The following is a 25,499-nucleotide window of genomic DNA, read 5'->3' on the forward strand; positions in this document are numbered from 1 at the left end:
GTCTCCTAAAAACAAACAACAAAGGCTATTGTCTGTGTGGCACACTGACAAAAAAACAAATAACACCTAAATAAATTTAGATAATTGTGTGGTGGAGCTTCTTTAGACGGGTTTTCACTGAGGTGGACAATATACATAGATTATATAGATAATTAGTTTATTTAAGAAGATGGTTATAGAATTATATAATATCTATTTTACAAGCCTGCAAGTGCACGCGGATTTTATAATAATACTCTGCAAGTTGGCTTTTGGAAATAAACAATCAACTATATAAGACGGTGAGAGTTGACTAAAAGACCTTAAGTTCTATATATTGCAAACCAAAAACAAATACAACATCAACCAGCATTTTCAAGCACTTCAGGTGTCTCTTTTCAGGTCTTACTCAATTTTATTTATCTATTCTTTTTTCTCTCTTTTCTTTTTGATTGATCAAAATAATGTCTGATCTAAAACGGTTTGAACACCTCAAAGTACAACTAAAAGCTATAAGATCAGCAACCAACAACTTCGATGAAAATCATCGAATTGGGAAAGGAGGATTTGGGAAAGTTTACAAGGGAGAACTCTTCCATTGCGAGGGTCATACCACAGTTGCTTTAAAATGCTTAGACCGTGCATTTGGGCAAGGAGACCGTGAGTTTTGGAATGAAATCCTTATGCTTTCTCTTTACAAGCATGAGAATATCGTGCCTCTCTTGGGTTTTTGTGATGATGGTGGAGAGAAGATACTCGTCTATGAGTACGCCTCGAGGAGAGGTCTGGATTTGTATCTCAACAGCAGCAATCTAACGTGGGTTAGACGCCTTAAAATATGCATTGGGGCTGCACGTGGACTAACATACCTTCATGATCCTGGTGAAACCCAACAAAGAGTATTGCATCGTGATATTAAAAGTTCCAACATCCTATTAGATGAAAATTGGAATGCGATAATCGCAGATTTTGGTCTATCCAAGTTTTGTCCTGCTGACCTGCAATACTCATTTATTTTCTCAAATCCTGTTGGCACGTTTGGGTATTGGGATCCTCTGTACACAGAGACGGGATTACTAACAAAGGAGTCAGACGTTTACTCCTTTGGTGTGGTTTTGTTTGAAGTTTTGTGTGGGAGGCTGTGTACAAGCAACCACGATAATTCTCAATCATTTACCGAATTGGTACGAAAGCATTACAAAGAAAACAACCTAAATGGTATTATATTTGGTAATATAAAGGATAAAATAAATAGAAGTTCTTTGAAGGTGTTCTCAGTGATTGCTTATCAATGTTTGAAGAGAGACCGTAACAAACGTCCATTAATGAATGAGATTCTGGCAGCACTAGAAACTGCACTTGAATATCAGGTACATCTCATTTTTCCTTTCGAATCAGTCATTTTCTTATAATCATCTTAATATGTTATCAAGTCTAAATTCCTCTGAAATCAGGTAAGAGGGATGATTTGTGATATTTGGATGATATCTAATTGTATGTTTGGTGATCGTTTTAACCATTTGTAACATGACCTTAAATGTCCTGCTCAGCAAAATGATCTAGGGAACACCGGTGCCATGGATAAACTACAACAATTACAAGAATCCCTGCCATTAGAGAGCAGAGCAAAAGGGGATCCTGCTACTCGCCCAAGAACTGCTGCTGAGAGGGTAAATATGCTGGCATAATTACCTATTTTTTGACAGTTTAATGCGTCCACTATTCCAGTGCAGGTGGTCTTTTGGCAACTTCTACTTTCTAAGGATAATAATAAAAATGCTTGAAATCAATGATAAATTGTGAATGTATAAATGACTAATTCACATCTGATATCTTGATCAGTTAAGAAGAACCAGAATAAGTGAGAAAATAAGAAAGCTACAAGAAGTGGTCCCGAATATGAAAAAGGTAAAGATATTATTATTGTTCAAATTGTGTCCTACTATTGAATTGCTGCTATTTAAGGACTTTATATTCTATTCTTGCAGCAAACATCCACTGCAGACATGTTGGGTTTGACGCTTGACTATATCAAAGAACTTCATAGCGAAGCCAAGGTTTTTTTTCCCTAACCTATATGTATTTGAAACGAATGAACAAGAAGAAGATGAATATTGAAATACACTACAATAAATCGCACTCATCGCCATATGTCACAATCAAATCATTTAAAAATAGAAATTAAGTGAAACCTTATATGCGACATATCATTCAAAATGTTTTTGTTTTTCGAAAATTAGTTGATCGACTATATGAAGTGAAGGTGTGTGCTTGTTTACGCGATTAAAACAAGAGATGAAATGTGTTGTTACAGTTTTTTTAAGCAAGGGAAGGAAGCAAAGCTTCTTGCTAATTTTTGTAAGAAGAGGATATCCAAATGTGGGTAATGTGGGTCGATTCTGGGATGTGCTTTTGTACGTCCCCGTTTAATTGCACCCTAAATTTAAATATTTGAATTTTTTTTTGGATCTTGCTCGTATTCTTTATCTGGCTTTGTTTTGTTAAAAAGGAAATTGACTTATTTGGTAATTATATTTTTTGTTTGTTCATTTTAGACAACTTTTTTTCTACGTATTTAACCATCAAACTTCTTACATGTGTTCACATGTTATCATTATGATATGAGGTAGTCGGTAAAAATGATAACATGTGAGTACATTTTAAATATTTGACCATCAATCATATTAAAAATTATCTAAATATGAACAAAATGAAAAAACAATTAGACTTCTAAGTCCTTTTTTTCTTATTTATCTCAATTTTAATAGATATTTTATTTTTCATATTTGCTTTTATTATTTTTTAAGCATTATATTTAAAACATTCATAATGATTAATTATTCATTCCACCTACAGACTTTTAAATATCAATTAATCATTGATCAAGTCTAAAAGGTTTTTTTAACTTATAAATATTTATTGTTATGAAATATTTTATATAGACACTTATATATATAATTTTTGTTTTTAAGCATATGCAATATTTTTATTGTAAATGATATCTAAAACTAAAATAAAATATATTAAATATGTAATTAACCATAAGTTTGTAGGGTCTTTAAAAATATAAGAAGAAAATATTACGTACCAAATGAAAAAAATACAATGTATTTGTTATGAATTTATAAATTTATTTTTCTACAAAATTTAAAGACTTTTCTATAAATTTTTAAAACATTTTAAAGATTTTTTTGTAGATTATTTTAGAAAAGGTGTTTCTCTATAGCTTTTTAATATATTTGCTTTTAAAGAAAAGTATTTTCTAAATGTTTTAAAATTATTACAACTTTTTTATACTTTTTAATTAAAAGTTAAATTTTTTTTAATAAAACGTTTTAAACTTGTCTTTAATGAAATTATTTTAGATTGTTATGGAAAAGTTTAAAAACAGTTATACAAAATCTTTGAAACAATTAAACTTGCTACTATTGTCTCTTGATATCACTACACACGACAATGGTAACATATAATAATTTTTATCGCCATATGTATATAAAATAAAAGTTGTCTACATGCCAACAAAACAAAAAAGTAAGTATGCTAATAAGTCAAATTTTACCTTAAAAACAAGTCTCCTATAGATCAATGTTTTCATATATTTTCCTTAACTAGTTCTTGAGTTTTAACAAATAAAAAAAAATGACAAGAGAAAAAGGAAAAATGAAAATAAAACAAAATTGTGTTTTATGTTTTGGAATTAAAAATAAGTAAAAAAAAATAATAATAAACATTTTATATTTTTATCTGCAAATTCTTTCGAATTAAAGAAAAATTAGAAGGAATATTTGCATTCAATTTTTCCATTTCCTTCAAATTAGTAACACCAACTTTTCCATTTCCATTTTGTTAAGTTGAACTCAGTTCAAAATTCTTGCGCTTATCAATTGTTTATGGTTATCGGGAATCATCTTAGGGTCCAAATCAAAAAAGAAAAGGAGTAGCAGTCACGATTGGAAGGGACGATACCACCAAAAACTCCAAAAAGCCAAGCAATAAGGCCACCACTTCTGCCAACGAGAATACAGTTACTATTGGTAATGGTTTTGCACCCATTTCGAACCAAGAGAATGAGCATCTTGTCAGGATTGAGAAGAATCAGGATATTGATAGCGCAAGTGGGAAAAAAGAACCAATTCTGGCAGGGTTTTCTGCTACTGCACAAACAGCGATGGATCCGGATCCCGTTGAAGATGCAGTCGCCACTGAGGCAGAACTCATCTAAAAAACAACGAAGGCTTTTGGTTTAATGGAAATTTAATCACAGAAGAAAATTCTAGATCTGAATTGATTGAGGAATCGTCCACTACAGATCATTTTGAAGAATGCTGTTTTCCAAATTTTTAGTGGCCGAAATAGTTTCAGGGAAAAGAGAGTAGTGGACGATCGAATATTCAGGGGAGATATCTCCGCACAGAAACATCTTGTGTCTAAAACTGGAAGGAAGCAAGGGTGATGCTCTGTTTCATATATGAGGTATTTATTTTCTTTTCTACCTTAGTTTTTGCATATTAACTACTAGACTCATATCACAAGGCTAGAGTCTGGTTGTTTTTTTTAGAAAAAAACATCTTCAGATCTTTTATTGTTGTACCGTGTGCAACACATTTCATGTCACAGTTGTTTGTTTTTTTATAAGTTTTCAGAGTAAAAAAAATATTTACGCGTGTTCTGCATGACGCAATATTTGTATTGCCTCTTACAATCTCTTCTTTTTTTCTTGTTGAATTTGTTATGTGTTTTGATATCTTTTGAAAGGGCAAAAGAATTTTTGGGAAAAGATAACAAACAAAAGATGTTTGGGGAAAACTCCTTAAAAGCTCCTTTTGGATTTTTTAAAGAAGAAAAACTGACTTTTTAGAAAAGTCAGAAAAACTTAGCTTTTTGGAACTTTTCCCAAAAGTTCTTTTGCCTCTGAAAAGATACCCCAAACACCCCCTAAATATTATTTCGTCTTTTTTTTTTATTATTATTCTTGTTGATTTTTTTTTCTATAGTGAATAATTATAATTTCTTGATAAAATATCATTATTGTTTTTTTTTTGCTAAAATATATTTATATGTTGTTGAAATATCATTATTTTTTGCTGAAATATCATTAATTCATGCCAAAAAATCATACATTATTAAATTTTCGGTATTAAAAAACTATTTTCGGTTTATAAAATCAGTTTATTTTAATTTTTTTTATATCTACAACAGTATGCAAATGTTAATTAAAAGAAACAAACACACTTCTTATTACAGTTCGCAACCGTTTGATCGATCTCTTCTACTGCAGAGGGTTGCAGAGGTGGTCCGTATACTTCATGAACTTTTGCTTCAGAAAATCAAACATCACCTTACAATTGTTTCCGTGTATGGTTGAGAAAAGTTTTATAGAAATAAAACTGTATTTACGTTTGTGTCAATTAACTTAAATTGTTTCTTAGGGGAAGAGTTAATAGCATAACAAGTGGAATAGAGAAAAAAGAAGTTTCACAAGTTTTGACTCAAACAAAAGATGGTTGGGTAGTTCTTCTTTAAAACAACATTCTAACTATCAATAATATATATAATACCTTTAGATACCATGTTTTTCTCAAACTATTTAAACATCTATTAACCACGAGTGATGACACACAAGCTAATATTCGTATTTTCCTTGAACAAATAGTTTCTTAAAGTGAAATCAACTTTTCTCTATGATTTACGTGGATGTGTTTATTCAAGTGACTTCGTACATGACGTGAAAATTGAGAAGTTTTATCACTGTTTACACACGCCATAAAAACAAAAAACAATTTTAAGGTTCTTATCTGGTATAGAATGCAAAATATCATTCATGGAAATAAAGACTATAGACCATTCTTTTAGAAGTTGACTATTGGCTAAGATTAGTGTATGATAGAAGTTGATGTAGTCATATAGTACAGAACCAAACAGAGGCTAAAGGTCATGTTTATTGTTAAACAAAAACTTGTGAAATACAAAATAGAAGGCTCAATTTAATGTCTAAGAGCTAGCTGTAGAAAGCTAAAAAAAACAAGCAACAGTCTTCAGGGTAATCAACTAGGGATAACTATAAACTTAGTCAAATAGAAATTACGGCATACTAAGTAAAAGAACTAAATAAATACATGACCTAGAAAAACTCTTAAAAACCTCCATTAAACTGAAGACATGTAAATACTCTGAAGTACTTTTAATGTACTCTTGATACCTTGCATAGTTGTCAGTAAACCCGTCAAGAGTTGATTCTCTGCCTTTTCTATAAAATATTCCAAAATATTTCGTGTCTTGCAAGTAAGAAAGGATTATCTTTGCTGCTAAGATATGCATTTCAATAGGACTCTCCATGTATTCTGTTGATTACATGATATTATTGGAACGTGAATTGTTTGAATTATTGGAACATGATAAGAATGGAGAAAAGAAAACAGATAAATGAGAGAGAATAGAGAACTTATTCAAAAATCAAATCAGAGAAGCTCAAATGAGTCTTCCTGCCCAAGCTTCATTCAGCCGAATACATTCTTAGAAGGAAAATAAAGATGATCTCACTCATTCATCAACATGACCTATATAAATCTATTCTCTCTAACAGAATTACAACTGCCCCAATTGTTCCCCTCCACGTGGCTTTGGCCTCCTCCTATAAACTTTCCATGTGCCAAATCTGTTAAATTGTTCCAGACCAGTGGTCCCAGTAGCAACTTCCCTATCAATTCTCGCTACTTGAGGAGTAAGCTTGTCCTCAAGCTTAAAAGAGGGAAATAGAGTTTGTATATGGTTAGCATCCTCCCAAGTTGAGTCTTCATCTAAATTTGAATTCCATTCGATAAGCCACTGTTCAACTTGCATCCCGTCTCTAGTGATCATACGTGTATCCAAACATTTCTCAGGGACGCTCTCCGAGGTGGAGTCTCCCATCAGTCCCGATGGTAGGGTGGGATCCACTGTAGCATTTCCCACTGCCCGTTTAAGTAACGAAACGTGGAACACCGGATGTATCTTAGCTGAGTCGGGAAGCTGCAACTTGTAAGCCACTGGTCCAATACGTGCTGTGATTAAAAACGGGCCAAAGAAACGAGCAGACAACTTCTGGTTTATCCTTCTTACGACTGATTGCTGTTTGTGGGGCCGGAGTTTTAGAAACACCCATTCTCCGACTTGGAATTCAATGTCACGACGGTGTTTGTCGGCTATGGACTTCATTTGGGACTGGGCTCGTAACAAATGGTATTTTAGCTGCCTTATTGCCTCATCTCTATCATCCAAATCTTGTTGGACTGCTTCACATTTCACCTCATCAGCAGCGTAACGGAAGATCGTCGGGGGGGGGGGGGGGGGGGAACGCCCGTACACGATTTCGAAAGGAGTAGTGTTGGTAGATGAATGAAAGGTGGTATTATGCCAAAATTCGGCCCACGAAAGCCAATAGGACCATGATTTGGGTTGGTCAACAGCAAAGCATCTTAGGTAAGTTTCCAAACTCCTATTCACCACTTCGGTTTGTCCATCCGTCTCGGGATGGTATGCTGAACTGAACTTCAGTTCGCTTCCCTGCATTTTGAAGATTTCCTGCCAGAACTTGCTAAGAAATAGAGGGTCACGGTCACTAAGAATAGATTTAGGAATCCCATGGAGGCATATAATTTCTTTGAGGAAGATGTCAGCTAGAGAACGAGCAGTGTATGGATGTTTCAATGGGATGAAGTGGCAATATTTAGAGAGGCGATCGACGACCACAAGGATAGTCTCAAAACCTTTAGACTTGGGGAGCCCGGTGATTAGGGGTGCAAACGAGCCGAGCCGAGCCCGAGCCTGGTCAGGCTCGGCTCGGGCTCGTTTAAGTTATATGAGGCTCGAGCTCGAGCTCGGCTCGATTCGAGCTTTCTTGTACTGAGCTCGGCTCGAGCTCGTAAAGAATTATCCAAGCTCGGCTCGGGCTCGGGATCGACTCGTTTTTTATCTGACGTGCCTAAATAAGCTTAAGCTCGGCTCGAGCTCGTTAAGAAGCTCGTTTACTAATACCCTAAATCCGTAATTCTTCTAATATATTTTTATTTTAAGATATATAAATAATAATAAATTATATTATGTAAAGGCTCGTTTAGGCTCGCGAGCCTAATCGAGCTTAAGGACATAGGCTCGAGCTCGAGCTCGTTTAATAAACGAGCTTAATATTAAGCTCGAGCTCGGCTTGGGCTCGTTTAAAATCGATTTCGAGTCGAGCTTTTAACGATCCGATCCCGAGTAGCTCGTGAGTAGCTTGGCTCGTTTGCACCCCTACCGGTGATGAAGTCTAAAGATATATCTTCCCAAATGACTGCAGGAATCGGGAGTGGCTGTAATAAACCAGCTGGTGCTAAGGTGGATGACTTATAACGCTGGCACGTGTCACATTGTTGTACAAACGTTTTGACTGAGTTAGTCATGCCAAACCAATAGATATTGGCTGATAGTTTCTTATAGGTGCGATAGAAACCAGAATGCCCTCCGCCCGGACTACAATGAAATTCTTTTAGCAGCCATGGTATCCCCGGAGAAGAAGCCGGGATAACGAGTTTGTGCTTGTAGTAGAGTCTCCCGTTCAACAGTGAAAACTTGGGGTAGGAGAGAGGGTTGTCCGTAAGGCCTTTAACCACCTTTTGTATTTGGGCATCCGATTCATAACCGTCCACCAATGAGCCACCATCCATCCACTGGGGCATTGAAACCATAGTAAATAATTCAGACCCTTCATGGATGCGCGAAAGAGCATCTGCAGCTCGATTATCTGAACCAGGCTTGTAAGCAATGGTGAAGTGATACCCCATTAGCTTGGCGAGCCAGTTTTGTTGATCCGGAGTGGTGATGCGTTGTTCCAGTAGATGGTTTAAACTTTTCTGATCAGTAAACACTGTGAAAGATCGACCCAGAAGGTATGGTCGCCAATGTTGGATAGACAAGGCTAAGGCCATAATCTCTTTTTCATAGGCAGATTTGGCCAAAGTTTTCTCAGCTAGGGCCTTGCTATAAAAAGCAATGGACATTTGTTTTGCATCAAGACAGCACCAAGCCCCCTCCCGGAAGCATCACATTCAATTTCAAAGGGCCTAGTGAAATCCGGAAGCGCGAGAACCGGGGAAGTAGTCATACAACGTTTCAAGTTAACGAAGGCCTCTTGAGCTGGTGGGCCCCAATGAAAGTTATCCTTTTTGGTGAGCTCGGTAAGTGGTTGAGCAATTTTGCCATATCCCTTGACGAATTTGCGATAATAACCGGTGAGTCCAAGGAAACCCCGTACACCCTTCACATTACTCTGTGTTGGCCATTCCGTGATTGATTTGATTTTGGCTGGATCCATTGAGACTCCATTTCTATCGATAATATGACCTAAATAGTCGACTGATGCGAGGCCAAAGTGACTCTTCTTCTTATTAACCACCAGCTCGTGTTTCTGCAACAATAGTAGGACAGAAGACAAGAGTTCTATATGATGTTGCCAAGTAGGACTATAGATGAGTATATCATCAAAAAAAACGAGAACCCCTCGTCGTAATAAGGGTCGGAAAATCTCGTTCATCAGTGCTTGGAAAGTTGTTGGAGCGTTTGTTAAGCCAAAAGGCATAACAAGGAACTCGAAGTGCCCATCATGAGTGCGGAACGCTGTTTTCTCGATGTCTGATTCTCGCACACGAACTTGATAGAAACCCGATTTTAGGTCAATTTTGGTGAAGTAGTGGGACCCATGCAATTCATCAAGAAGTTCATCTACCACGGGTATTGGATATTTATCCGGGACAGTAGCCTTGTTTAAAGCTTTATAGTCGATGCATAATCGCCACGTAGCGTCCTTCCTTTTAACCAAGATGACTGGGCTGGAGAAAGAGCTTTGACTGACCCGTATGATGCCAGATTGCAACATCTCAGCTACTTGTCGTGTTATTTCCTCTTTGTGAGCATGAGGGTATCGATAAGGGCGCACACAAATGGGCCCCTGCCCCTCCGATAGAACAATCTTATGTTCAATGGCTCGAATTGGGGGTAGCCCTTGGGGGTTTTGGAAAAGAGAGGTATAAGAGGAAATTAAATCGTCCAATTGTTGTTGCTGAGTTGAACTCAAAATTGAATGCTCACAGGAGTCAACATTGAGACTGACCAAATGATTGTCTAGGCATTTTCGTAAAGAAGCTTAATCAGTTAGTGGGGAATTTATACCTTTAAGACGAATCTGTTCACCTTGTTGCCAGAATTTGACCTCGTGAGTCTGCCAATTGAATAGAACATCCCCCAAACGGCGCAACCAAGCGATTCCAAGAATGAAATCCAATGGACCGAGATCATACACAAGGGCATCGACATTACAGATGAAGGATCCAAAATTCAAAGAAACATTTTTGCATTGATGGGTCTCGATGTCCATCCCCCAATCTTATACCAAGAGGTCCGACAGCATGGAGTTCCAGACCCAGGGCTCGGGCCAACTTATTGGAGATGAAGTTGTGGGTAGCGCCACTATCGATGAGAATAAGAGCAGGGAAGCCATGGATTTCCCCCCAAAACTTTTAGTGTTTTAAGGTCAGTGGATGAAGAATCAATAGTAACCCCACAAAGCTCTAGGGATTGGCATTCGCCATCCACAGGGGTGTCGTCATGAGCTTCAATTTCAAGCAATTTCACCTTCCCGTCATCGGAGATTTCATCGCCGTCTGCTAGAAGCATGATGCGCAGTTGACCAGCAGAAAATTTGTGTTGGGGAGTGTATTTCTGGCCACAGCCGAAACATAGACCCAATCGGCATCTCTCTTCCCACTCCGATTTGGATAAGTGTCGGGTACGGGTAAACGTAGGAGTGGGATGGGCTTTAGACATAAGTGGGTTTTGAGGTGTGTTGGGCTTAGATGGGATAGTGGACCGGGTGGAGTCTAATTTAGGGTAAAAATTCTTGCCTGTAGACGGTGAAGAATACGTGTACCCAGATTGGGATGTCGATCGGAATTTACTCGTTTTCTCCGTTGGACAAGAAGTAGCGATGGCAACATGTCTGGCATAATCCATAGCCTGATCGCAGGAATCGGGGTTTAGAGCACGTACCCAATTGCGGATCTCATCCTGTAGACCACGTAAAAACATGCCAATAGCTTGTTCCTCCGACTGATCGGGAATTAGGGTAGAGATGGCTTCAAAGTCTTCAATGTAATCATCGACAGATCCCTCCTGGAACAATGAGCCAAGGGCTTCATGGGCATTTCGGAACTTAGTACCGCTAAAGAGGACCATCAATTTGTCACGAAATTGAGGCTAGTCTGTGAGCGGGTGTTTGATCATTTGATTGGTGTACCAGTTGAGAGCGATTCCTTCCATACACATCTGGGCGAGCTGCAACTTCTGAGATGTAGGGATCTGGTTCACTGTGAAATACAGTTCAGCCTTTGTAATCCATCCTTTAGGGTCGATGCCTTCAAATTGTGGGAGTTTCACCTTTGGCAAGGAGAACAGGGAACTATCGAAATGATTTTCATGGATGATAGGAGGGAGGAAGGAGGAGCTAGAAGACTTGTTAGTCGGGATGATGGTGGATTTCGGGATGGGGGTGCCAGAATCATCGCCCAATTCAGTCACCTTTGTCTTGCCCTGAGATGAAGCTTGAACCATCTTCTCAACTGTGGTGGGAAGGTTGGTGAGGACAATTTGCATAGAAGACATCTGTTTGGTGAGATCCGATAGTTGGTTGGAGAGATGCTTGAGTTTTTCATCGGAGGTCAACACTCGGGATTGAGATCGAGTATTAGCAGCAGGGGTATCGGGGTGCACCATGGTTCACGGAGGAGAGAAAGGGTACCGGCAATGGAACCAATTGATAAGAATGGAGAAAAGAAAACAGATAAATGAGAGAGAATAGAGATCTTATTCAAAAATCAAATCAGAGAAGCTCAAATGAGTCTTCCTGCCCAAGCTTCATTCAGCCGAATACATTCTTAGAAGGAAAATAAAGATGATCTCACTCATTCTTCAACATGACCTATATAAATCTATTCTCTCTAACAGAATTACAACTGCCCCAATTGTTCCCCTCCACATGGCTTTGGCCTCCTCCTATAAACTTTCCATGTGCCAAATCTGTTAAATTGTTCCAGACCAGTGGTCCCAGTAGCAACTTCCCTATCAGAACATGATATTATAGTTTTGGTGATCATGAGATTATCAATGTACAGACAAACAATATGCATTTTTTCGTTGATTGCCGATCTTAAGAAATAATGTATGCTCATAAGGGCTTTTTAAGAATCCAACCTTTAGAAAATAAGCCTCAATGCGACTATATCAAGCCCTTGGGTATTGCTTTAGTCCATAGAGAGTTTTCTTTAGTATGTAAAGCTTTTATCTTCATATACATATTCTTCTAAGTACACTTAAAAAGATGCAAATTTCACATCAAGCAGGAAAATTTGCCAAGAATTGTGTGTTTCGAATGCAGCAACCAATCTGATCGTGCCATACCTTGCAACTGGAGAAATATTTCTGTATAGTCTAAAAAGTGGATCGAACATCGAACCAGCTACCATACCGGTTCGATGGTTCAACCGGTCCAAAAACCTGATGAGGTCATCATTATATCATAATTACATTTAAAATTTAAAAAAAATTCAAAAAATACAAATTATACAACAAAATAGAAATATTAATAAAAATAAGTCTTCATCATTGAATACAAATATAAAACATACAAAATACCATTAATAAAAAGTTCACGAAAAAATGACATCAACAACAAAATGTTACAAAAATAGTGCATCAAAATCCAAATTTCTTTTACATCATAATCTTCATTTAAAGGAATCTAGGTCAAGTTCTTCTAATGCAACTATATCATCATCTTCTTCATTTCCTTCAATATCAAATAGAAAATTAATTTGAGCAAAGTTGAACACAAATAGAAGAATAACAATAATATTGATAGAATAACATAAGATAATAACCTTGGGAAGCTTGGGATTCAAAAGCAGTTGATTCATTGTAGTTTGGTGGATCTTTTTCAACAATATCTCCAATTTGTTATAATTTAGTTCATCTTCAGGCATTTCATTGACCAACCAAAAAACGAGTTTATCAAATCTTTCATAATCGACTAGATCATAAGACTTGTTGTTATCCTCGAGCCTACAAAAAATATTAATATACTTTTATAATTTAATAATTAAAGAAAGTGAAAAGAAAATGTTTGAAAGTATAACGTACCTATTTTGTAAACACAAATTATATAGAACATAAATAAGATCATTAAGTCTTTGATGCTCCAATCGATTCCTTCTTTTAGTGGGAATTCTTTCAAAGATACTGCAATATCATATATACTTGGAAGAAGTGGAAGAAGAAGCAGTATGGCTTAAAATTTGAATTTCAAAATTTTGCCCCACTGAAGCATCTCCAATATGTAGTCTCCATTATTCATCTAATGGAAAATAAAAGTACAATATTACAATCTTTTAACTATAACTCACCATTACAAAAAAATTGAAAACATGTTTGTAACATCCCGAAATACCAAGAGTAGAGTTGAAGGGCTAAAAGTGTAATTTTGAAGGGCGACTCGGTGAGTCCATGGATGGACTCGGCGAGTAGGATTGCGACTTTGGTCGCGTGTCAAGTGGCCTACTCGGCGATTCCAAAGATGGACTCGGCGAGTAGGTGCTGGGTGAAGAAAACCCTAAATCCGGGGAATGAGCCCTATATAAAGAACATTATGTTTCCTTCCAAGCCTCTTTGATCCCCCTTGAGCCCCAGAAACCATAATTTCATGGAGGAACACCATTGTTGAGCAAATTGGAGCTTGGAGAAGTGCTTGTTGAAGAAATCTTGAAGGAGAAGAGGCTTGGATCAAAGGGTTTTGCTTGGATTCGAGTTTCATTGCTGTTGGGGCATTCTTTGGAGGTAATATCTCATTCTTGGGCTGTGTTCTTCTAGATTCTCATTTTGGGGTTGTGTGGGAAGCTTAGATATGTGACATATTGAGTTTGAAGGATAGATCTGAGGTTGCTACCTCAGATCTGGAGTGGAGAAGGTCCTAAGAGCATTAAAGTCCCTGTTCTTGTGCTGTTAATGGAGCTATCATATCCCAAACCCTAGTTCTAAAGTGAATAAGGCCTAGATCTCTTTGGATTCACGTAAAGTTTGCCACTTTACGTGATGGATGGATTGTAGGAGGTTAGATCTATGTTGTGGATCAATTGCATGGCCTGGAGTGCTTCTGTATAGATTCAGACCGGTAGTACTCTGCGAGTCACATGGGTGGACTCGACGAGTTGCTTGAAGATGAGCTGGAACTCGACGAGTTAGATGAACAACTCGGCAAGTAGGTTGAAGATAGCCTTAGACTCGTCGAGTCTATTCTTGGACTCGGCGAGTCTTGTCGAAGAGTCCCAATATTTTCTGGTTGAGTCGAGAATCGGTGAGTCAAGGGATGACTCAGTGAGTTAGATAGGACAGAACTCAGAATCAGTGAACTCGGCGAGTCAGCAGGCCGACTCGGCGAGTAGGGTCAACATGGAAGGTTGACTTTGGCCAGGACTTCGACTTTGATCGGAATTGAGTTAGTTGACTTTTAGAGGTCTATCAGGCTAAGTGTCGCTTTGTTATTGGTAGCTCGGAGAGTAGAGGAGCAGCGTTTCAGACGGTGGTTGGTTAGCAGTCCAAGGGTTACCAGTAGGATTCAGCAGTTCAGGTGAGTTTCCTTTCAGTAGAAACGGGTCTAAGGCCACAATGCCGGCCCGTTAAGTTAGCAGTAGTTTCCGGACTTCGGTCCGATGCAGTAGTTAGTATGTTTGATGCCTTCGTGGCTCAGACAGGATTATGTGTTATGTGTTATGTGTTCCGGGCTACGGCCCGATGCAGTATGCAGCATATGTGTTCATGCTAATTGATATGTTATGCCATGCTATGTTCAGTCAGTTTCCGGACATCGGTCCGATGTAGGGGGAAAGGCCCCTGTTAGTCCGGACTTCGGTCCGATGCACGGGACAAGGTCCCAGTCAGTTTGTCCGGACTTCGGTCCGATGCAGGGGACAAGATCCCAGTCAGTTAGTCCGGACTTCGGTCCGATGCAGGGGACAAGGTCCCAGTCAGTTAGTCCGGACTTCGGTCCGATGCAGGGGACAAGGTCCCAATCAGTTTCCAGACTTCGGTCCGATGCAGGGGGCAAGGCCCCAGTTAGTCTGGACTTCGGTCCGATGCAGGGGACAGGGTCCCAGTCAGTTTCCGGACTTCGGTCCGATGCAGGGGGCAAGGCCCCAGTTAGTTCGGACCTGGGTCCGATGCAGTGGGCAAGGCCCAGTATGTGCTTTATATGTTATTGTATGGTATGTGGTAGTTTGGGGGAGCTCAGTAAGCTTCGTGCTTACAGTTTCAGTTTTTGGTTTCAGGTACTCAGTTTTCAAAGGAGGAGCTCGGGAAGATTCCAGTACACACACCATAGTCAGCTAGCCTGGGATGTTTTACTCTGATAATAAGTTTGCATTTCGAATTAATGCTATGAAATTATGTTATGATTTATGATACGGTTTTTATGAATATGGTTTTAGTAATGTTTTTAAAAGAAAATTTTAGTCGTGATTTTTGGGATGTTTCAAGTTGGTATCAGAGCCTTGGTTTGAGGGATTCAGATACATTTCGAATGTGTCTGAACTTAAACTAAGGAAATGGTAAAAGGTTTTCAAAAGAAAGACATTTTCGAAAGAAAATTTTAGGAAAGAATGAGTTTTTGGAAAAAGCGAAAAGAAATTTTAGAAAGAAAAGAACTTTAAAAAGAAAAAAAAAAGTGTGGTGCATGCAATCAGCCAAGCTCAAGTAAGTACTCCCAAATTACCCATGCAAGTTTATGTGATGATTATCAGTTTCAGTTTCAATTTCAGTTTGAGTAGAACAGCATGCTAGTATAGGACTAAGGATCTAGGAGGATGCCTTATGTGCCTGCTATATGTGCTTTAGCTTTACAAGATTTGCATGCTAGTATTGAGTAGACAATAGTAGGATAGTCTGTTAGGGTTATGCCTGATAATATAAGCTTAGCATTGTATGCTAGTACAGTATCTCGTTATGAGAATAGATTTGCTTGAGTAGTTTCCTGTATCTGAATGCTGCTTGCTTTGTGCTTTGTGGGACTCTGAGTGATGGGAGTTAGCCATTAGGTGAATACGTCACATCACATGTGATAAGGGTTGAATAATCTTAGAGTGTTGGATTTGGCCCTATTGCGCAGCTCTTGTTTGAGTCTAACCGTTGTAGGGACGAGTCTTTTACTCGAAGGATTATCTGAGCCTCATCACATGTGATGGTATTAAGGTGATGGCTAATTAGTATTACAAGGAGGCCTTCAGCAGCTGAGGACTGGTTTGAGTGGAGTCAGAGATTTCCCTAGGGTAAGCCTAGGATAAGAGTAGCAGATATATGTAGCAGTAGAGTGACTTGGTGGAGTTGAGGTAACTCTTGAGGAAAGTACGGATAGATGTGGAAGGTAGTATGGGCCCGTACTACTGAAAGTAGAGGATCCGTACTCGATTTAAGAGGGCCCGAGACAAAACCAGGGAACTAGTAGAGTGTGTGAGAGATCCCTCATCAGCGGTGAGTATATTGATCAGTAGTGTGTGATATTTTTCAGCATGGTGACTTTGCGCGAGATACCAGTTAGTAGTTCAGGCACCAGGGAGGGATCTGGCTCGGGCTCTGGAGCCAGGCAGCTTGACGATCAGATGCAGAATTTCATTTCTGCAGAGATTATGCGCAACATTATCAATCAGACTCCAGTGATTTTCGGTTCAGTTAAAGAGGCCATCATGTAACTTATGGACAGTCATCTTGAGGCCTTTAGGGCCGGAGTGGTTTCAGGGCAGATTGGGGCTCGTCTAGAGCCCGATTCTTATGAGGTTCAGGGAGATCCCATTTCCAGTTTTTGCCATCAAGGGACAAGAGTGACTCAGGCACCCTATCTTCAGGAGAGACCTCTGCATGATTGGATAGTTGAGGAGGTTTCGCGAGCCATTCGCGAGGGGTTGCCCGGCATGGTCGTGAGGATTATTGATAGGTTGACTATGAAGCTCCATGGTCAGATAGCAGTTGTTTAGATGATGGATGGGGTCGATAGGGTAGCTCAGGAATGAGAGACGGGCAGGGAGTCGGGAAGGAAGAGGAAAACAGATGGGTCACAGGTAGCCACATGTTCGGGCAAGAGGCCCAAAGGGTCAGATCGGAGATCGAGGTACTATTAGAGTCGCAGTCGATGCGGGAAGTGTGGTAGGTCGCACTTGGGTGCGTGCAGGAGTGGTAGTGGTGGTGTTTTGGGCTGCTTCAGGTGCTGCCGAATGGGTCATTTCAGCAGGGATTGTACTACTACCATCACCCAGGGACTTAACCCGATATGTTTCCATTGCGGTCAGAGAGGCCACAAGAAGGCCCACTGCCCAGGTGTGTATGCAGCAGAGCAGGTGATAGCTCCTGCGTCTATGTGTTCGAGTACCACCAGCGGTTGCCGGGGCCGGTCAAGGGAGCCCACGACTCGAAGCAGATTGTATTAGTTGATTGCAGCTAGGGTTCGAGCAGCGACGGGTGTTGGAGGTATGTATCTTTTCCTTCCTGTCAATTACTATTCCTGATATTATTGTTATGTTGTAGCAGCGATATTTATAAGCGTATGTATTGGGGTATTCTAATACCTGTTTGTGATGAAGCTATATGCCATTTGCATACCTTGGATTTTGGTTATTAGATAAGGGTTGGGTTTTATCGAAGAAAGTTACTTAGGGTGCAGTATTGTAGCATGCCTTGGAGGGACTCGGTATGTCTCGCTAGTTCGAAGCTGTATAAGTATTAGAAATGGAATGGTTAGATCCCTAGCTATGGTAATTGTGGGATTCCTCAGCAGATTAATTATGAATGGTAGCAAGGATTGGGAATTCTATTCATTGAGCAGCGAGGTGTGAGTAGGATCGAAGCGGGGGAGAATTCTCTGAGTATGCGAGGGCAAGAGCACACTGACCCGGAATGAGTACACAATCTTTGAAAAGAATGGATAGTAGCATAGCTGTAACAACGCAAATTTTCAAACAAAATTTTCATTTCAAACAAAGTAAAGTATTTTTATTCAAACTAAATATAATTATTCCAAGTGTTATGTCGAAATACAAATCATAGAATTCCCAAGATCTCAAAACATCAATCAGTGTGTACGCATCACGTCGGCGCCTTCCCACGGTCCTCGCTAGTACCTGAAACACATACATAGCAACTGTAAGCATAAATGCTTAGTGAGTTCCCCAATATACAACTTACACATATACGCCTTTCCAGGCCCTGACCTTCTGGTCCACAACACAACGCCTTCCGGCCCATAACATAATCGCCTTCCGACCCATAACATATTGCCTTCCGGCCCATAACATATTGCCTTCCGGCCCATAACATATTGCCTTCCGGCCCATATAAACATACACAACACACATAACAATTAACTTACCACATATAGCACATATATCACATATCATATCCGACCTTCCGGTCACACAGTCAACCCTTACGGGTACAGTATAATGAGAAGACTCACCTCGTGGATACTGAAAGCTAGCAACTCCTGAAATCACTCGTACTCTATCCGTCGAGCTACAGACTCCCTATAATATCATATATCCCTTATTAACACTTTTATCTTCCAAGTCAACTGACCCTAAGAAATCACATATAGGTCAACTCTGGTCAACGGTCCACGGTCAACTCGACCGGACTCGGCGAGTCTAGTCGTCCTCCAATCCACTAGGATTCCCTTCTACTCGTCGAGTATCCTCCTTGACTCGACGAGTTTCTCTTGGAAGAATCGCGGGGCCACCCCGACTCCACTCGCCGAGTCTGAAGAACAGCTCGATGAGTCCCAGTTATTCTCCAAGCTACTCGCCGAGTCTATTCATCGAAGTCGGCGAGTCCATGCCATGCAGTCGATCAAACTGCTTCCTAAGGTCAGAATTGTTCCGACCATTCATAGGTCTGGTCCTCTTAGACTGGTCCATCACGTAAGGTCTTCGTTTAGGCGTTCATGCTACACCCCAAGACTTATAATTTACATGTTGACCTAAGGCATAAGGATTTCAATCCAAAACCTTCATCAATTCCCGGAATGCACAGTCATGGGACATTCTGGACCTCCAAAGGTCCCAACACTGGGTTACAATCGTTTGGGGGACTAGGGTAACATTCAATCTATCCACAAAAGGGTTCCATAAACCCTAATCCTCTACACACATCACCATAGCAGAGCATACTCGAATTCTTACCTGGATGATGTACTCTCTGTGTCCCCAATCCTCAGAACGTGATTCCCTCGCTGTTCCTTTAGCCGAGCCCTTCTCTTCCTTGCACAACAACTCCTTCAAAATCACCAATGGCCTTTAACCTTGCTCTAGATGCACACAATCGATTTAGGGTTCTTCTCAGAAGGCTAAAACGAACAATGACGGCCAATAAGTCCCTTTTATACATCCCAGATCTGAACGGCTAGGGTTTTCGCTTAACAGCGCAGACTCGCCGAGTCCATATCTGGACTCGTTGAGTCCAGTCGCGAACCCGCGACCAGGTCTGCGATCCTACTCGGCGAGTCTGGCTCCAACTCGCCGAGTCCCCTTTTAAACACCCCAAAAACACAATTTAAACAATACCTGAGATTCCGGGCTGTTACAATAGCAATGGGTGGATCAAGGAGTTCAGAATTGGGAGTTTGGGGATCTTTCCAACAGTTAGTTCATGTAATCGATATGGTTAGTAGCTGATTGGGAATCCAGGTTGGAGGACCGCCGATAGGACTCTATTGAGTTGGGCGAAGGATCTTGAAAAAGGTTAGCACGAGACGTTCCGTATTAGTAGTCGAGGGTAGAGACAGCATATAGGGTTGTGTGGATTCAGGAGTTGGAAGTTTGGAAACTTCCCCAATGTTAGTTTCATGTTATGGATTAGTAGACGGTTGGTTTGGAGACCAAGTCAAAGAATTCCTCAACGGGCGTTAATTTAATCAAGGATATAAGATGTCGAGGTTGATGTAGCATCCGATGATTGAGGTCTGATGTTAAGAAGTCAGGATGAGGAATTGCTAGCAGAACTAGGGATAGTCAGGAAGTCCCCGGAATAGTGATTGGTAAGCAGTCAGATAGTAGTAGTAGTAGTGTTGTAAGTCTGCAGGGGTAGCCGTAGCGTACACTAGCAGTCAGATAGTAGTAGTAGTGTTGTAAGTCTGCAGGGGTAGTCGTAGCATACACTAGCAGTCAGATAGTAGTAGAGTGATGTAAGCCTGCGGAGGTAGACGTAGCGTTCACTAGCAGCCAGACAGTATTAGGGAGTTGTAGGACTACGGGTGTGGCCGTAGCATTCTCCAAGTTAATAGACAGCATGAGCGCGTTATCTGGATGCAAAAAGGGGGAAAGCAGTAGTACCCACCAGTTCGTGTGCAGTAGCGAGCATTTAGAAGTCCATGGGTTAGATTTCGAATTTTCCAGAGTTTAGTCATGGTTGAGCTAGCCATGCGACAGATAGATCGTCAACACAGTCATGAGATTAGGGAAGCAGTGAGTTATTGGGATTCATGTATGTTAAGGGTTACCATTAGCCTGAGAGCCATTATTATAGTCTTGGATTTGTTGACGATTGGAACTGGTCGGTTGGATCGGGAGGTCGTTAGGACCACAGTAACAGGATGATTAGTGGAAGCTAGTTCTAAAGAAAGGTTTCGCTCCAAATAGTTTAGTGTTTCAGACAAGATCAGTGTTGCAAGTAGTTCAGTGTTTCAGGTAGTTCAGTGTTTCAGGTAGTTCAGTGTTGCAGGCAGTTCAGTGTTTCATGCAGTTCAGTGTGTCAGGCAGTTCAGTGTTTCAGGTAGTTCAGTGTTTCAGGCAGTTCAGTGCTTCGGGCAGTTCAATGTTCCAGGCAGTTCAGTGTTCAGATGTTTGTAGTATTTTTGAGCAGTATTAATTTTGTGTCGGACTGCAAGTTCAACCTTATTAATTGGACCTGGGTGGTCTCAGTTCATCCGGAAGCCAGATTTGGAATAGCAGAATTTTCAGTCTGTAGCAGTGCGAGTATGTAGGTATGGAATTTTAGATTCCCAGCTTGTTTCGGTGAAGGAATTGTGTAGCAGTGGTTCATCCTGAGGGATGTTTTGAGGGTCGTCAGTGTGGTGGATTTTCCTAACCCGAGGGTGCTAGAGCTAGTTCAGCATGTGCATGCGATTGCAGGAAGAGAACTCATGGGAGTTGCTCTGAAGAGTGTGTCTTTCTGTCAGCATGGAATGGATAGAGTTGGACTGGGATCGGAAATCGGGTGGTGTATAGTTATTTATAGCTCATATGCGTCGAGTAATGGTTGTGATTTGGAGCAGTGTTGCATCATGAGTGGTACTCAGTTGTTGTGTGTGGTTATCAGAAGGTAAAGTCGGTGCCCGGTTTGAGACGGTGGTCAGGACACCGAGAGGAAAGAGAAAGTGAGTTCGAGTTTTGCTGGGTATGCCTTAAGAGATCTGGTCCGGTTAAGGCCAGGTGGCGTTTTGTGGGGATATTTTTGGAGATGAGTTGCCGTAGGCTTCGAGGACGAAGCCTAACTTAAGTGGGGGAGAATTGTAACATCCCGAAATATCAAGAGTAGAGTTGAAGGGCAAACAGTGTAATTTTGAAGGGCGACTTGGCGAGTCCATGGATGGACTCGGCGAGTAGGATCGCGACTTTGGTCGCGTTTCAAGTGGCCTACTCGACGAGTCCAAATATGGACTCGGTGAGTAGGTGCTGGGTGAAGAAAACCCTAAATCTGGGGAATGAGCCCTAAATAAAGAACATTATGTTTCCTCCCTAACCTCTTTGATCCCCCTTGAGCCCCAGAAACCCTAATTTTGTGGAGGAACACCATTGTTGAGCAAATTAGAGCTTGGAGAAGTGCTTGTTGAAGAAATCTTGAAGGAGAAGAGGCTTGAATCAAAGGGTTTTGTTTGGATTCAAGTTTCATTGCTGTTGGGGCATTCTTTGGAGGTAATATCTCGTTCTTGGGTTGTGTTCTTCTAGATTCTCATTTTGGGGTTGTGTGGGAAGCTTAGATATGTGACATCTTGAGTTTGAAGGATAGATCTGAGGTTGCTACCTCAGATCTGGAGTGGAGAAAGTCCTAAGAGCATTAAAGTCCCTGTTATTGTGTTGTTAATGGAGCTATCATTTCCCAAACCCTAGTTCTAAAGTGAATAAGGCCTAGATCTCTTTGGATTAACGTAAAGTTTGCCACTTTACGTGATGGATGCATTGTAGGAGGTTAGATCTATGTTGTGGATCAATTGCATGGCCTGGAATGCTTTTGTATAGATTCAGACTGGTGGTACTCGGCGAGTCACATGGGTGACCTCGACGAGTTGCTTGAAGATGAGCTGGAACTCGACGAGTTGGATGAACAACTCGGCGAGTAGGTTGAAGATAACCTTAGACTCGGCGAGTCTGTTCTTGGACTTGGCGAGTCTTGTCGAAGAGTCCCAATATTTTCTGGGTGAGTCGAGAATCAGTGAGTCAAGGGATGACTCAGTGAGTTGGACAGGACAGAACTCGGAATCAGTGAACTCGGCGAGTCAGCAGGCTGACTCGGCGAGTAGGGTCAACATCGAAGGTTGACTTTGGCCAGGACTTTGACTTTGATCGGAATTGAGTTAGTTAACTTTTAGAGGTCTATCAGGCTAAGTGTCACTTTGTTATTGGTAGATCGGAGAGTAGAGGAGCAGCGTTTCAGACGGTGGTTGGTTAGCAGTCCAAGGGTTACCAGTAGGATTCAGCAGTTCAGGTGAGTTTCCTTTCAGTAGGAATGGGTCTAAGGCCACAATGCCGGCCCGTTCAGTTAGCAGTAGTTTCCGGAATTCGGTCTGATGCAGTAGTTAGTATGTTTGATGCCTTCGTGGCTTAGACAGGATTATGTGTTATGTGTTATGTGTTATGTGTCTGGGCTACGGCCCGATGCAGTATGCAATATATGTGTTCATGCTAATTGATATGTTATGTCATGCTATGTTCAGTCAGTTTCCGGACTTCGGTCTGATGCAGGGGGCAAGGCCCCAGTTAGTCTGGAATTCGTTCCGATGCAGGGGACAAGATCCCAGTCAGTTAGTCCGGACTTCGGTCCGATGCAGGGGACAAGGTCCCAGTCAGTTAGTCCGGACTTCGGTCCGATGGAGGGGACAATGTCCCAGTCAGTTAGTCCGGACTTCGGTCCGATGCAGGGGACAAGGTCCCAGTCAGTTTCCGGACTTCGGTCTGATGCAGGGGGCAAGGCCCCAGTTAGTCCGGACTTCGGTCCGATGCAGGGGACAGGGTCCCAGTCAGTTTCCGGACTTCGATCTGATGCAGGGGGCAAGGCCCCAGTTAGTCCGGACCTCGGTCCGATGCAGTGGGCAAGGCCCAGTATGTGCTTTATATGTTATTGTATGGTATGTGGTAGTTTGGGGGAGCTCACTAAGCTTCGTGCTTATAGTTTCAGTTTTTGGTTTCAGGTACTCAGTTTTCAAAGGAGGAGCTCGGGAAGATTGCAGTGCACACACCATAGTCAGCTAGCCTGGGATGTTTTACTCTGATAATAAGTTTGTATTTCGAATTAATGCTACGAAATGATGTTATGATTTATGATATGGTTTTTATGAATATGGTTTTAGTAATGTTTTTAAAAGAAAATTTTAGTCGTGATTTTTGGGATGTTTCAATGTTACCTAGACCGAGTGGTATTGTGAGAAGCGAAAGCAAATGTTCTACAAAAACTACATTCATGCTCACAAAACAAGTTTAGATGGTTCATGGGAGTTAGACCATTAATAGTACTACCACTATCATAAACCTCAATCATATCAATAACCCTTGCAACTACATCTGGTTTCCTACAAAAACTTTCTTGATCAAATTGAAAGAATAGATTTAACGAATAAGCAACAACATGAAGACTCTTAAGCAACATACGAATGATTTTTAATGATGTCATTATAAGGTTAAGGTATGTACAACACTTTGTTGTTGCAAAAAAGTTTATTAATTCCTTTCTTTTTCCATGCACATCCGTTTATACACATAACTTGAAAAAAGAATGTAACAACCCAAATTTTCAATAATTTTTTTCATTTTTAAATAACAAAATCAATTTCATTAAACATGCAGAACCAATCATAATTGTTGTCAAAATTCACAATGTCAAATGTTTCCTTCATTAATTAGAGTGTCTAAAAATAAAATCGCCTGAGAGTGCATATCGCGCCATCAAGCTGGGAGCTTGCCCTTAGGATCTAAAGTACTTGAAACAACCAATAAATTGTAAGTTAATGCTTAATGGGTTCCCTACAGCATATCCCACACAATCTCACCATAGCAATGGCTCTAAGGCACCAAGGTCGACCCATTATAGGATATGTGAATTGTTAATTGGTTATATGCTATGTTGATATGCCAATTTTATAGAAGACCCTAGGGGGTTCACATGGCAGTGGATTGAGACCATGTGGGATTCCCATGGAATTTGGTATAAGACCCTGGAAGGTTTCCATGGTATCCCATTATGTTTGTATGTTTAGTTTGTATGATATTTCTTTTGTTAGCAAAGACCATGTGGGGGTTCCCATGGTAGGTAGTTAAGACCATGTGGGGGTTCCAGTGGCACCCGGTGTAAGACATTAGAAGATTTCCATGGCATCCATATATGTTTGTATGCATGGCTTATGTAGTTTCTACAGCTAATATAGTTAATAGAATTTCCATGGCATCCATATATCTTTCTATGCATGGTTTATGTAGTTTGTACAACTAATATAGCTAATATGTCTTACACTGGGTGCCATTGGAACCCCCACGTGGTCTTAGCCACTACAATGGGAACCCCCACATGGTCTCAACTACCTGCCATGGGAACCCCCACATGATCTTTGCTAACCAAATAAATATCATACAAGCTAAACATACAAACATACTGGGATGCCATGGAAACCTTCCAGGGTCTTATACCAAATGCCATGGGAACCCCACATGTTCTCAATCCACTGCCATGGGAATCCCCCGGGGTCTTCCATGTAATTGTTATATCAACATAACATATAAACAATTAACAATCCACATATCTTGTAATGGGTCGAACTTGGTGCCTTAGACCCATTGATATGCTGAGGAGTTTCACCTCTCATGAAATGTTGAACTGATAAGACCAATCCTAATCCACAACTCAAACTTAACCGCCTACAATCGCCAAGTGACTTATCTCTCAAAATCCCGAAATACCAAAATACCCTTAAATTCAAACTTGGTCAACCATGGTCAAAGTCAATGTCAACAGTCCATGTTGAACCCAACTCGTCGAATGCATATAGCAACTTGTAGAGTTCCTTCAGTGTCCAGAAAACCAGGAAAAACCCTAGCCAACTCATAGAGTAGTCTCATCAACTCGTCAAGCTCATTCAGTATCCAGAAGACGACAAATCCCAAACAAACTCATTGAGTTTCCAGGGAAACTCATCGAGTTTTTTCCAGTCTTAACCTATT

General features: G+C 40.5%; 1 protein-coding gene across 3 annotated transcripts; it reads left to right on the plus strand.

The window, feature by feature from the left end:
- The first annotated feature begins 355 nt into the window (after positions 1–355).
- LOC144997164 (putative serine/threonine-protein kinase PBL28) lies at positions 356–23,627 on the plus strand. 3 transcript variants are annotated; one of them, XM_078956999.1, is made up of 7 exons: positions 356–1,349; positions 1,530–1,649; positions 1,822–1,887; positions 1,968–2,036; positions 3,893–4,452; positions 15,363–17,550; positions 23,480–23,627. In XM_078956999.1, exons 1-5 carry the CDS (start codon positions 444–446, stop codon positions 4,199–4,201), a joined length of 1,470 nt encoding a protein of 489 aa, XP_078813125.1. In that variant the 5' UTR covers positions 356–443; the 3' UTR covers positions 4,202–4,452; positions 15,363–17,550; positions 23,480–23,627. The 3 variants fall into 3 exon arrangements, with proteins under 3 accessions (XP_078813125.1, XP_078813124.1, XP_078813123.1); XM_078956998.1 differs by lacking the exons at positions 15,363–17,550; positions 23,480–23,627 and adding an exon at positions 5,224–5,546; XM_078956997.1 differs by lacking the exons at positions 15,363–17,550; positions 23,480–23,627 and adding an exon at positions 5,258–5,546.
- Positions 23,628–25,499: the final 1,872 nt, after the last annotated feature.

This window comes from Lactuca saligna, chromosome 5 (genome assembly GCF_052625555.1).
Source record: "Lactuca saligna cultivar CGN05327 chromosome 5, ASM5262555v1, whole genome shotgun sequence".
In the NCBI taxonomy this organism is placed as follows: Eukaryota; Viridiplantae; Streptophyta; class Magnoliopsida; order Asterales; family Asteraceae; genus Lactuca; species Lactuca saligna.

Excerpts from the sequence above, each read along its gene's own strand:
- LOC144997164 (XM_078956999.1), top strand. The coding sequence starts at position 444 with ATGTCTGATCTAAAACGGTTTGAACACCTCAAAGTACAACTAAAAGCT. Across the intron at positions 1,350-1,529 it reads AAACTGCACTTGAATATCAG|CAAAATGATCTAGGGAACAC; the intron begins GTACATCTCATT and ends TGTCCTGCTCAG. Across the intron at positions 2,037-3,892 it reads AACTTCATAGCGAAGCCAAG|GGTCCAAATCAAAAAAGAAA; the intron begins GTTTTTTTTCCC and ends GAATCATCTTAG.